Here is a 13,915-nt window from a genome sequence, read left to right on the forward strand (position 1 = left end):
GGAAAGGAAAGGCGCAGAGGAGCCGCTCTGCCGAGGCTGAGAGAGCATTTAGAAAGACATACAAAATAAGGAAAATCATGGACATAAGAGAACCGTTTCTGCCCGTTTTGTGAAGCCGTGTTGTTTTGGATGGATTGAAACGTCCCGCCTGTCTCCTCTTGCCAACGGCCTGGTAATAACAGCATCCTATATATATATATATGTGATCCGCTATGCTGGACAACCTGGAGATATCATAATAACGCCTGGGAAGAAAATCTCTACGATTCCTGCAACAAACGCTAAACTTCATTACAGCCGCAGACAGGGTTTAATATCGGGATATATGGACGTGATGACACTGAGGATATTATAGGCCTATTATTTCACATGTAACGGTCTCTGCGTGCGTTCGTTGCTCTTTTCCAGCATTCAAAGTTTTTTCCCCCTTTTTTTTTAGGAAAAGGAAATTTGGTGCATCGAATTCCTCTGGACAGGATGTCATCGGTGGGATTCCAGCAGACTGACTGACTGACTGACTTGAGCAGAGCAGCAGCAGCAGCAGTTCAACGGGTATAGAGAGGTATTGCCTCGAACATGCAGGGTGATGCGGCGGTGGTCGACGGCGTGATGAGACGGACCTTCATAGTGCCCACGATCACTGGGTTCGATCACTATGACTTCACCCGGGCCAAGACGTCATGTAGCCTGACATGGCTGGTGGCCAAGGCGTTCGGATCGGGTAGGTCCATGGCGCCGCTTGTTTTCATTTTTTTAAACATTCCATGCACATGTGTCACTTTTTTTCAAGATGTTGAAAGTACTAGCAGATCTACAAGCTCACAATGTGTCCCATCGCGTTAGATCTGCTATTTTCAGATATGCTGTAGGCTACTCTTCCATCCATATCAGTCTACTCACTGAGCAGAGGATTATTTTATTTTTGTATTATATTTTGTATTGATTTATTTTAACCTTTACATATAGGCTATATAACCTTAAATGTATTTTTTTTAAATTGGGGATTTTGTAAACAACCAGATTTGATCAATAAGCTACAGACATCCATTAGCCCTGTGGTTCTCAAACTTTGAGATTTCAAGGACCCACTCCCCCAAGGAACCCTGAGACTAATCCCTGGTCCCCACTTTTGAGAACCACTGCATTAGCATATGCTGTAGTGTGTGTGTGTGTGTGTGTGTGTGTGTGTGTGTGTGTGTGTGTGTGTGTGTGTGTGTGTGTGTGTGTGTGTGTGTGTGTGTGTGTCACAGACAAACGTATTGGTTAAACCTGTTGCTGGCTAATTGTCTCTAACTTGATATGGTCAGGCTACTACTATGCTACTACTATATTCACTTAAGGCGCCATGCAGGCCCTGCCTATTATATAATAAGCCCATAGTAAACAACATCTTCCATTCAGTCACAAAGACTCCCTCTCTACTGCAAGCCTTTAGTGTGGCACAGCTGAGATCATGTCTGCTAATTCAGTGATTCTAAAACATTTTCATATCAAAGGACCGCCAAGTTGAAGCATTTTGTGCCAAAGACCCCCCTACGAGAAGATGTGTCAACACGTGTCAACATGTTTGAATATCCCACAAAAAATGAAATAAGTGCCTACATCTTTAAACTGTTCCTCGATTTTCTGGTGATCCCCCTGGAACCCCCTCATGGTCCCCTGGGGGTCTCCGGACCCCACTTTGAGAACCAGTGTTCCAATTAGCATAATGACAGCTGATGCTAGTAGTGGTACATCTGTGCACTGTAGTTGTGGTTATTCCACTCTAATTACCACGTCCACCTGTAAGGCCGGGGCTTACAGCTGTGACTCTGCCTGTGTTGTTGTTGTTGTTGATGTGGATGTTGTATGTGACGGACACAGTGGTCATCTTGATCACCACAGCTATAGAGTAGAGGTAGAGGTATGTCATCTGACTAACTATGTGCGTGTGCGTGTGCGTGTGCGTGTGCGTGTGCGTGTGCGCATGTGTGTCCTGGCTTCAGGGTGGTGTGGAAACATGGCCTCATGTAGATGGACTGATTCCATCCAGTCAGTCTACTCACGGAGCAGAGCTTTACTCTTCCATCCAGTCAGTCTACTCTACTTTGAGTAGACTGAGCTTTACTCAGGGGACTTAAAATGCCATCTATTAATGAATGCTTTTAACAGGCACTCCCCCCAAGGACAGCTCTCTGTCTGAGTACACAGAGAGGGAGAGAGAGGGAGAGAGAGAGAGAGACACAGAGACAGACAGACAGACAGACAGACAGACAGACAGAGAGGGGGGTGTGGTGTGGTGTGTGGACAGAGACATATAAAGAAAGCAGAATTACATTACTCGAGCTCTTAAATCGAGAGAAAAAGAGAGAAAGAGACACACAGTGAGAGAGACAGACAGAGCCTGGTGGGTCGCACAGAGCAGGTCACATCTATAGATAAGCGACAAGCTCAGCGTTCCATTCCTCCCTGAGCAATCACACACTGGGAAGTGTGTGTGTGTGAGGGTGTGATTCGTTAGGGTACACCATGTGCTACTGTATGCTAGTCTGGCTGATTAGTCCATGCAGTCTCACTCCTATCCATGCTGCTGGCTGGGTGATGAAATACAGTAAGAGTCATATTAGTGTCTGTGTGTCAGTATACTGCAGCAGATCTCCTCTCAACAACACTTAAAACCCTATAGTATATTCATTCAACCTTTATTTAAGATTCTCGGAAAGAACATTGAGGAAGACCATCATTTACAAAGATGCCGACATATAAATAACATAAGAACAACAAGAAAAACGATAATGTTGACAAAAAAACAGTTCAAACAGTTGCATGTTGACAGCAATCAGTTAAAACAAAGTATTTCGTTGACCGGGTCCCCCAGGGATCTGTACTTGGCCACCCCATTTTTTCCCCTCTACAGTCTACACACCAAATATCTTTGCCAAACGTGTAGGTCTGCTATTTGCACATAATGTTTGCGTATTAGGGCATGCCAAGAATAGAGATGCTAGGGTTCAGGTGGTAAGCCCTATTTTATATTTCATTGTACGCCAGTGTCACGCGGTGAAAATGGCCAATGTACAAGCTCACAACGTGCCGTGATGAGACGCATTGTGAGCTTGTAGATTGGTTATTTTCTGTATTTCTGAAAGTGGTTAAGAGTCTTTAAGTGTACAAAGCAACAGTCTACCTCCACATTACTTACTGTATGCACCTCGGCACACCTGGGGCTGTGGGTACCACCACCACTGCCTCATTTTTTCCTTCCCCTCCCTGGCGACACAGACACACATCCAGCTTCCAACACCACTGAGAGAACTGTGGCCCAATTCATAACCAGTCCACAGTTACCACTTGGCCTAGTTTGGATGTATCTGGTGATGCCCAGACTGACTCAATGCTGCAATCCAGAACTTATTGCAATGAATAAAATGCTATTTTAACCAGTCTGTATGGAAGAGTATAACTTATTTAGTGGTTGGAGGTGGACTCCCTACTCACATTTACACCCTGATGACGGGCAGGACACCTACTGGTTTACAAGTAGTAGTGCCTGAAGCTCATAAGCGCAATATCTCTCCTTGGTAAGCAGGTATTTCATCTTGGAATAGCGCTAGAGGTTTGGTCTCCCACACGGGGGAGCCGGGTTCAAATCTCGTGTAGGGATGAAGCGTCCGTAAGTATGAAACTTAGAGACGAGTCGACTGCACCTTTAAGGGTGTGAGACAATGGATGCTAGAATGCGCAGCCTATATGCAGTATCTCTCTCACACACACACACACACACACACACACACACACACACACACACACACACACACACACACACACAGCATATGTGTATACCCATACATGTGTGCGTTAAACCACAGCTGTATTCTTTTCATAAATATTTACTCTGTGTGTGTGTGTGTGTGTGTGTGTGTGTGTGTGTGTGTGTGTGTGTGTGTGTGTGTGTGTGTGTGTGTGTGTGTGTGTGTGTGTGTGTGTGTGTGTGTGTGTGTGTGTGTGTGTGTGGGTGTGTGTGTGCACACACATCACAGTGATTCAGAGACGTGACAGTAGGGGTGTCAATTACATCACAACACAGAGGCTGTCTTGGGCTTTGTAGTCCCAGGGGGGGACACAGTGTAGGCCCAACAATAAACTCCTATTAACTAGGGGCCATTATCACTAACCTAATAGCCCTGATGTAATTAAATGTGACCAGGATCAGCATTGATTTTTAATTACGTTAATGGATACATCAGAGGCAGTGCGTGCTGACCACCACGGCTTCATCTGCAGCCACTCCACTAACCACAGCACAGGGACATCCCCAGTGTTCTTTTAACTCTGGGAGTTACCATGTGTGGTTATAAAAGTTCAATACACTGACTGAGAGAGGATCCATTTGAGATGGTCAACCTTCCAAGTTCAACCATGCCATTGCTATTTTGGGCATGTCATTATAGGTGAAACATTAACAAAAATAAATGAATTAACATGATTTTTTAATATAATGTTTTTTAAAGTGACAATTAGCCGAACTAGATCCTTAACCCATTAAAACCGGCAAAGCATCTGTCATTTTAGATCTTTGCGTTGGCGATTTTTGCGTTAGTGTGAGAACTACTGATAGAAGGCATTTGTAGAATCAGGTCTTAATGGGTTAAAAGTGAAATTGCACCATGGCCAAGGGGGCAGCTGTCACACATAATCACTTACTGCACCAGAGTGGCTGTACTGCAGCTGCATGTAGAGCTGGATTCAGCCTAATTCACTTGGGTCATGCCACCAATGTCACAGTCACTGACTTACTGTCAATGATGACAGGTAGTTAGTGTTCAGTGCATTGCATTTGGCCTGGCTTACAGTTACATGCATCACAATCCTTCAACTCACCACCAAAGGAGGTTTGGTGGGCCCAAAAAGGAGTTTTAATCAAGCTCTGAGATCATTGGTATCTTAATCTATACCAATTTTATACTTTGTTGTACATCCGTGTCAGTCAACAAATAAAACAGATTCTAAAGGAGTAGTTCACCCAAAAAATGACTTATTTTCAATCAATTGCACACCCCATGAAACCTTGAATCCATCGATTTATTTTTGTTTTTGTGGCATTCCTAAGCCAATAATTTGATTCCCGTCTCCTACCGGCTAATGTATCCGGTAGGAGACACAAAGTAGATTGTTTGTGTCTCCTACCGGATACACACGCGGTAATCGAATTATTGGCTTAGGAATGCCACAAAAACAAAAATAAATCCATGAATTCAAGGCTTCATGGGGTGTGCAATTGATAGAAAATAAGTCATTTTTTGGGTGAACTCCTTTAAACTGGAAAATGTGATACAGTATATGCTCACTCACTCTGTATTTGGTACTGCTGTAATCTATAGTTAAATCTGCCAAATATACACAGTTTTAAAACATTATATAGCATAGTCAAGTAACAATTAGTGAGAGATGAATCAGTATACAGTCTTGTCAGAGAGGTGGTTGACTGGTTGGGTGTCCACCCAGTTTTAGCCCCTATAATTTAGACAGTCACCAGATGTATCGGCGGAGATCTCCGATCATCTGCGGCTACGCAAGACTGATGTGTCTCAGTGGAAGAGTAGGGACTAGACCAGCTCCAACCACTGCAGATGTACTAGTTATATTGTATTAACAAACATACAGATTGGTTTAAATAACGTTGTACGATTGTACTGTAGCTGTCACATGTGTATTGTGGTGAAAAATGTTCTCAATACAAAATATTCATATCTTTCTAAGAAAGAGTCAGAGCAATAAGCTAACAGAAGTAATGCTGACTGCTAGGTTTTCCAGTGTGTTGCTGAGTTGTGTCCCAGAGGTCTCCAGGGGAGCAGTCCTCCCCATGTCTGGACTTCCTGTGGCAGCCAGCTCCTTCCTGTCCATTTCCTCTTTGATGGCTGACACAAAGGAGAGGCTTTTTTTTCCTTGACGATGCAGCTTTTATTTTCACGTAACCTACGGCAGTCTGCTGCCCGCCGTACACAGTGTGTTTTTCTGCTTCTGTATAGCTCCGCTACTCTGTCATTAACCTTTGACCACATGAACCCTAGCGTCCCTGTTCTGGGGCAAACGTTTGGCAAGAATAGCAGATCTAGATCTACAAGTTAAGCCGGTCAACAGGGGTGTTTGAGTGGTTAAACAAGTTAGTCGTCAGATGTGAGCACAAACGTTCAAGTGCAAATGCCCAATATAGGTCACGGAGACAAAAGATGTTATTGCATCTTAGAAGAATTGCTCTCCAAAGAAACTTTCTTCAAAGTACTGTAGATCATGCTTTTGTATTCCGCCTCTCTGAAAAGTGCCTCCCTCGAGCAGCAACATTTTCAAAATGAATTGAAATAACCTTTTTGTGTCATCAAAGCCTGGCTTCTGCTGCTGCTACCAGTCAGGCATAATGGACATTCTAACAACAGATGGGTGACTTTACTTGTTTGAACAGTTGTTGCTTGTTGTGACTGGATGCTGGCGTACGGGGAACTGGCTGTTAAGTAGTTGTTGAAGTGGTAAAACGCCTGGCCGTTTCCTTCCATCGTCCCTTTTCATCTCTCTGGGTGGGGGCTGGGGGGGCTAAACTAATGTATGCTAAACGCTGTGGACACAGACCGAGATAAGGCTCAGGCTGCCCTCCCATCGTGGCCATGCCAAACCGCCTCGAGGTTTAGTTTGCGGTCCTAATGTTTCTTTGTGACATGGATTGGTTGTTGTTTAGGGTGATGTAAAAGTATTGTAAGTTTCAATTCAAATTGTGTTAAAACAAAAAGTTTTAGTTTGTTAAAAAGTTAAGGCTTTATATTCCGGTAGAAGTCCTAGCTAATATAGTGTGTTTGTTCAGTAACAGGAGTCTCCCCATCTCGTAAACAGAAACAGAGTAGCCCAGAAAGAAATTGGTATCCTCCTGACCTGAAAGGGTATTTTCTGTTAACTAAAGAGCGACAGGGAGACCCCTGTTAGTGAACAAACACTCTCTATACTATAGCAATGAATATAGAGTTATGTAACACTTATTTCAGCAAATAAACATCACTTAACAGCGCTTTTAGCTATCCTATAGTATTGCTGTGTTGTTGGCTGTAAGGGAAGGAAGCTGTATCTTTAAGAAACCTTTCAGTCCCCAGCCCCCCCTCCCGTCCCGTCTTCCCAAGTGTGATTCACAGGCAAGGAGAGAGGAAATGACCCCACACACAAGGAATACAAACTCACCACCGAAACGCATAACCTTACAAATTTGTGTGTCACCCCTCCCTCACACACACACACGCGCGTGCGTGCACGCACATTCACACACATAGGAGCGTCTGACTCATCATGTGATGGCACATGTGGGATGCATAAAGCCTCAATGCAGTGTATGTTACAGTTACGCTTCCAGAACTGAGACCCGGGACGATTACTATAACCCGCCAAACACACAGTCTATAAACAACTATCTATAATTCTATAATTAACTTTGTGAGTAATTATAGATAAGGAGAGGAAGTTAAGAAACAAATAAACATTTTTTTTTTTACAGAAATACAAATACCGGTAACTATTTTATTACGATTTATTATTGAAAGTCCCCCTAAAGTATGCATGGTAGAATTCTTAACTCCGAAGAGTGTACAAATGGAACCAAATTGACCCGTACGGGTCCATTTGGTTCCATTTGTACACTTTACACAGTTCTACTAACACTTGAGGATTCTACTGTGTTGGACTGTGAGTGAGCCGTCCCTTCGGTGGAATGATTGTAAGTACCGATAGTGGTCGCCGGCCACTAGTTCCCTTGAGACGCACATGTCCTGCATTGGAGTGTGTGTGTGTGTGTGTGTGTGAGTCCAGCTATTTCCTACAAATCAGATTTGCTGTGTGAGGTAACCCGATTAGAGCGGACAACACAGCGCGCTTCGGTCAAACACACTCACAGTGGTGGGAAGTAACTATAAGTACATTTACTGTACTGTACTTTAATCGAGTATTTACCATTTATATATATATATTTTTTTTAAATCAATATTTTTACTTCTACTCCACTACATCTCAGAGACAAATATTGTACTTTTACTCCACTACAAACTATTTGAAAAGTTACTTTAGTTACTAGTTACTTTGTAGATTTTGATTATTATTATTACAAAACATACATTAACCACTTCAGCCCTATTTAAACTTTGGCTTTAAATAGCCTTTGAACTTTGAATATAGCAGATCTACAAGCTTACAACACATCTCGATGCAACGACAACGTGTTGTGTGCTTGTAGATCTGCTATTTTCCAAAGATTTGTTTGATAAATTGTAGACATATAACCTGGAAAACAGGACATTCTGCATAATGAGTACTTTTTTGGTACTTTAAGTATATTTTGATGCCAATACTTTTGTGATTTTACTCAGGTACATTTTGATTACCATACTTTTACTTGTAACAGAGTGTTTCTACATTGCAGTATTCATACTTTTGCTTAAGTACATATTTTTTTCTTTTTCGACCACTACACACACACACACACACACACACACACACACACACAAATTCCTCCTGATTCGCGCTTCTGTGCGGACAAACATTCACACCAGCAGAATCATCATACTTAGGGCAAGACGTGCTCATGCTCGTGACCACGCAAGCTTGTGAAGACCCCTCACAGACCGCTGACCCCGTTTCCTACTACGACGTAAGACGTCACCGGCCGCAGATTGCTCTAATGGTCTGCTCCTCTGGCCTTGCTAACCTAATTTCTGTTCCACAAGACCACCGTAAGACTGGTGTGTAATTAATTGCCGCCGCAGTGACTGCTGTTCGTCACTGTTGTGTTCACAGTCTTGACCAGATGCAATAAGCGAGGGTGCTGCGGTCTCTCGTCCCCGGGTTTAATTGTCTACTTTCTAGACCACAAATTTGCCTCAAAAGTTTGAAGACAGAGCGAACTCAGCCGTTTTTAGGCTTTTACCGTTTCCTCTCAAGATACAGTCTACAGACTTAAAGGCAAAGTATGTAACTTTGCCCTGTGTTTACATAACAAAATACTATATTAACATAACTAAATACAAATTGCCCATGCATTTCCCTCTATACCAGCAGTCATCAGCCACTGATGTGCAGTGGTAGTGATTCATACTTAGTCGTACGAAGGTGTCACTTACCAAAAATAACCATTCCACAAGTTCACAACTCATAGCGATGCAACTTGTTGTGAGCTCGTAGATCAGCTATTTTCGGTGCGTGACGTCATCGTCGTAGGCCGGTGTGTGTAAACTAAGCATTGTCTTTGTGTCATCATCACTCATCACTGAAAATGGAGCAAGAGTGTCATTTTTTGATTTTTGCATTGGCTATTCAAAAACAGCAGATATACAAGCGTACACCGAGCGTCACTTCGTGCAGCGCTGCAAGCTTGTAGCCGAGCTCTCTACTCTCCTAACGCTGCTGCATCATTGTGCCTTATTGCCTATGTCCTAAGCCAATCAGAATGCTTGTTACGTTCCAAAATGACTTAGGCAGAACGTGATTTAATGTCAACCTTTTGACTTGACTTTGGCAGAAATCATTTTTAATGTAACAAGCATTCTTCTGATAGGCTGACAACATCGGCAATAAGGCAGGAATATGAGTTAGGCAATTATGCTGCGAGGCTAACGATTTGTATTATCGGCCTCAGGTCTTAATGGGTTAAGACTAGTTTTGGTGTGTATGGTGCAGTAAGCTAATAGCCAGTCAGTGTGTGTTGTATAGTTACCCTGTCATTAGTCTCACGTAGCCAGACAACTATTCCACAATCTCCGAATGCTACATAGAGTCTGGAACTACACTTCGTCGTAGGAAGGTGTCACTTACCAAAAATAGCCATTCTGCAAGTTCACAACACATAGCGATGCAACTTGTTGTGAGCTTGTAGATCAGCTATTTTCGGTGCGTGACATCGTCGTGGGCCTGTAAGTAAACTTGTTGCCTTTTCAGTAAGAGGCAATTACTTCAAAGCTTACGATCCATTTTACGTCTCTCCCGACGGAGACGTTTATTTGCAACGCTGTCCGAACTACAGTAATGATGGCTAATGTCCAATCCGGTGCGTCCTGTGCTTCAAATAACTTTATTGACATTGTCAACCAAGTAGGTGTCCTACCTGACACCAAGGTGTAAATGTCTCAATAGAAGAGTAGGGAGACCACCTCCAACCCACTGTAGATGTGTTAGTTATATTATATTGACACTCTCCACCTCAGTGATTCTCAACCCATTCTGGATCAGGGCATTTCGGCTGCCGTATTAAGAGGTCAGATGGGTGGGCCGTGTGCTTTTTCAGAGTATATTTGAATGATCAATCAATCGATTGTGTTCTGGCTTGGATCAATATACTTAAAGTTCATGTTTAAAGGGATAGTTCACCCCCAAAATTACCTTTTTTCTATCGATTAGTCACCCCATGGAGACTTGAATTCATGGATATTTTTTAGTTTTTGTCGCATTCCTAAGCCAATCTTTTGATGACCGGCAGCGGTTCCGGTAGGAGACACAAAGAGTCTCCTTTGTGTCTCCTACCGGAACCGCTGCCTACCGGTCCACTGGTCATCAAATTATTGGCTTAGGAATGCGACAAAAACAAAACAAAATCCATCAGTTCAAGTCTCCATGGGGTGACTAATCGATAGAAAAGAAAGTGTGAACTATCCCTTTAAGGTTTTAAAGAAAACATACCGTGATTTTTTTTTCTTTTTACATAAATGTTTAAATCTGTTTTGCCAATTATTTGAGTGCCCCCTGGCCGGCACCACAGGTTGAGAACCACTGCGCTACCACACAGATTGGTTAAAGTAACATTTCATTCAGTGTCTGAACTGCTGAATGATCCAAATGAGCAGACAGCTAACCCTCTCTCCCCCCCCCATGCAGACGCTGTCCCGGAGGAGCTGGTGGAGCCGTTCTACAGGGACCAGTACAACCAGGAGCACCTGAAGCCCCCCGTGGCGTGCCTGCTGCAGTCCGCCGAGCTCTACTGCCGGGCGGGCAGCCTGATCCTCCGCAGCGACGCCGTCAAGCCCCTGCTGGGCCACAACGCCGTCATCCAGGCCCTGGCCCAGAAGGGCCTCTACGTCACCGACCAGGACAGACTGGTCACCGAGAGGGACCTGACCAACACACCCATACACATGGTGAGTTAGAGATGTGACCAACACACCCATACACATGGTGAGTTAGAGATGTGACCCAACACACCCATACACATGGTGAGTTAGAGATGTGACCAACACACCCATACACATGGTGAGTGGATTGTTTATCATCCGTTTCGGCAACATAACATGCGCATCGTTGCTGGATGCTATCCAACTGAGGTTATCTGCTGTAGTGTACAATGGATGTATTAACCACCAGCATCCCTATTCTGGGGGGGAACAGTTCCCCAAAATAGCAGATCTACAGTCTGAGACCAGTCTGAGACCAGCACCGGATCCAGAAATCTGGCATCGGTTGGGCTCTAGCAAAAACAACAAAAAAAAACTGTTTGTGGTTATGCCGAAATACGCGACGTCTTGAGTTACTTCATAAGACAGGTCACAAATGACTATGTAACACTGCAACCTTGCAGCTTCCATCAACAACACAAGCCAAGATTCACAGTGATTCATTCAGTGGCCCACGGTCACAGGAGGAGAAATTGCACTGGGACAGAACTGAATAGAAACACATTTGTGTCTCTCTCTATAAATGTGCTGCACGGACTAGCGTAACATAGTCGTCACATTACATAACATTACATGATTCCAGATCGTTGGAAACCCATAATAGTCCTGTGCCAATTAGATCATTATATTGAACAAGCCAGATGCCCGGGGGATCATTTGTTCATCACAACTTTATTTAGTCACAAAGATTATGAGAAAATAGCATTTGATCTGCGCAGCATCTGTGGTGGCTGTGTTTGACATGCTGAATTCCTTCCTCAGGGAGAAGGACAGTTCAGGCTGCAGTGGCACTGGTCAGCTACTGCCGAATCAATGCATTCTCACTCCCAAGAAAGGCAAACGGGTAACTTCTTGGGACGGACAATATGTAAGTGATACAGGACGGACGTCCCAAGAAGTCAAACGTTGAACTGGAAGGGGGGGGCAAATACGGCACATGTTGACTAGGGGGGACATGAGTTACGATTCTGTCCCTTTCAGGACATTAACTCTAACGGCAATGAGTCGGCTGAATCTGACTTTGCAACGCTCGGCACAGCAACTGACGCTCGGTACAGCAACTGACGCTCGGTACAGCAACTGACGCTTGGTACAGCAACTGACGCTCGGTGGTGCCTCTCATGGCTAACGTCCGCTTTAGACAGCGCGCCTCCGTCATTTTAAATGTTTTCTGGCGGAGCAGTCACCCTTGTCTTGGGTTTGAGAAGGGTGCTTCCGCATTCCTGGAGTGCGGAAGTGCCTGGAGCGGCACCGTTCGACTGGAAGCGTAAACCCCTTCCAGTCAAACGTTTGGTCGCATTTGTCCCAAGAAGTCACAATACGCATTTTGGGGAGTAACAGTATGTTGGTCTAATCAGCCCTATAGGACTCATAACAGGCTCAAGGGCTGATATGAGTTATTACCCTTTTGGTCCTTTTCTGATCACTACCCTTGCAGAGCAAATAGAGGCTGGGTAATGTAATGACATGCTGTGTGGTGTATTTTAAGCGGTGACGCCGGTGAGGTTTTCTTTAAGTCAATGTGTGCTCAGTGATGCTGAGAGAGAGAGAGAGACAGACAGACAGACGGACAGAGAGAGAGGGAGAGCATGCGTGCCTAACCCTATGTGTGTTCCGTTGATAGATGGTCCTCCAAGGCCTGGCCCGGAGGGAGCAAAACATCTTCTAATGACAGGTTTCCTATAGCAACCACTTACTCACTGACACAGCTCCGCCGCTGTGTAGCAGCCAGACAGGACAGAGCAAACATGTCCGTCTCAGCTCAACACAACAATGACGTGCTGTACTGTACTGTGGGAACTAATTATACAGTCACTGTACACATCTAGGTTACTAGTGTAACCATACTGTATGGGAAAAAAAAAACATACTGTATGGTTCTCACTATGGGAACACACAGTGTACATAACAAGGTCGGCCATCTTTGACTTGACAGTCAAATCTTCAGTGTTAATTTAAAGGGGATGTAAGTGATACTGCATGTTGTTTTTAGGTTGAAAGCTCTATATTTCACTATAGAGGCTATGCTTGTGACATCATCGTACCCGGAAGTTACGCAGGAACGCCTACTGAGTGGCAAAAACTACTTCCTGGCCTTCACAGCCCATACATCCAAACAGAAAAGTCCTATCTGATTGTATCAAACGACGTTAAACTCACCAGCATGGCAGCGGTACGGAAAGCTTGAATTATCCTCTTTCTATCTGCAAAGTTTGTGTTTCTCAAAAATCCACCATAGACATGTTATGAGCTACTTTCTGTCACTGAAATTCAGAGTTTGGAATGTCAGAGTTTGGAAGCACTCGTTTTCAATAACGCAACGTCGTGCTGCCTCCTGCATTATGTGCAATTTAGAAACAGGTGGTACGCAAGATCGTTGAGTGCTATACTCTCTATTCTAATTGTTGCTATAGAGTGATTGTTCACTAATCTGGGTCACCCCGTCTCTCCAGCTCATTAGTAAACAGAAAATTCATGTTCAGACCCGGGACACCAATTTTATCCAATCACAACCGCACACAAATCATTTATCAACTTCAATTTGATATTGTTCCAGCTCCAGTTGTGTCTGCTCTGCAGACACTTCCATTTATTCTGTAGTGTATCCTGTATAAGTTCACTCTCATGATTGGATAAAATTGGTATCCTGACGTGAATATTCTGTTTACTAAAGAGCTGGAGAGACAGGGAGACCCCTGTTACTGAACAAACACTCTAGCATTGATTATGAATCAGATAGAGCTATTTAG

At 43.9% G+C, this 13,915-nt stretch overlaps 1 protein-coding gene across 2 annotated transcripts in view; it reads left to right on the top strand.

Annotated features, from left to right (window-relative positions):
- camsap2b (calmodulin regulated spectrin-associated protein family, member 2b) overlaps window positions 1-13,915 on the top strand; it is a 72,853-nt gene continuing 58,938 nt past the window's right edge. Inside the window, exons 1-3 of one of the 2 annotated variants that reach the window (XM_084057499.1) lie at window positions 1-172; window positions 440-721; window positions 10,873-11,132. In XM_084057499.1, coding sequence (XP_083913625.1) covers window positions 577-721; window positions 10,873-11,132 — 405 coding nt within the window. In that variant the 5' untranslated portion in view covers window positions 1-172; window positions 440-576. Of the gene's footprint in view, window positions 173-439; window positions 722-10,872; window positions 11,133-11,239; window positions 11,245-13,915 lie in introns of those variants that run through there. The other variant, XM_084057500.1, reaches the window with a different exon arrangement.

Source organism: Gymnoscopelus microlampas (genome assembly GCF_963454915.1).
Source record: "Gymnoscopelus microlampas genome assembly, chromosome: 5".
Classification (NCBI taxonomy): Eukaryota; Metazoa; Chordata; class Actinopteri; order Myctophiformes; family Myctophidae; genus Gymnoscopelus; species Gymnoscopelus microlampas.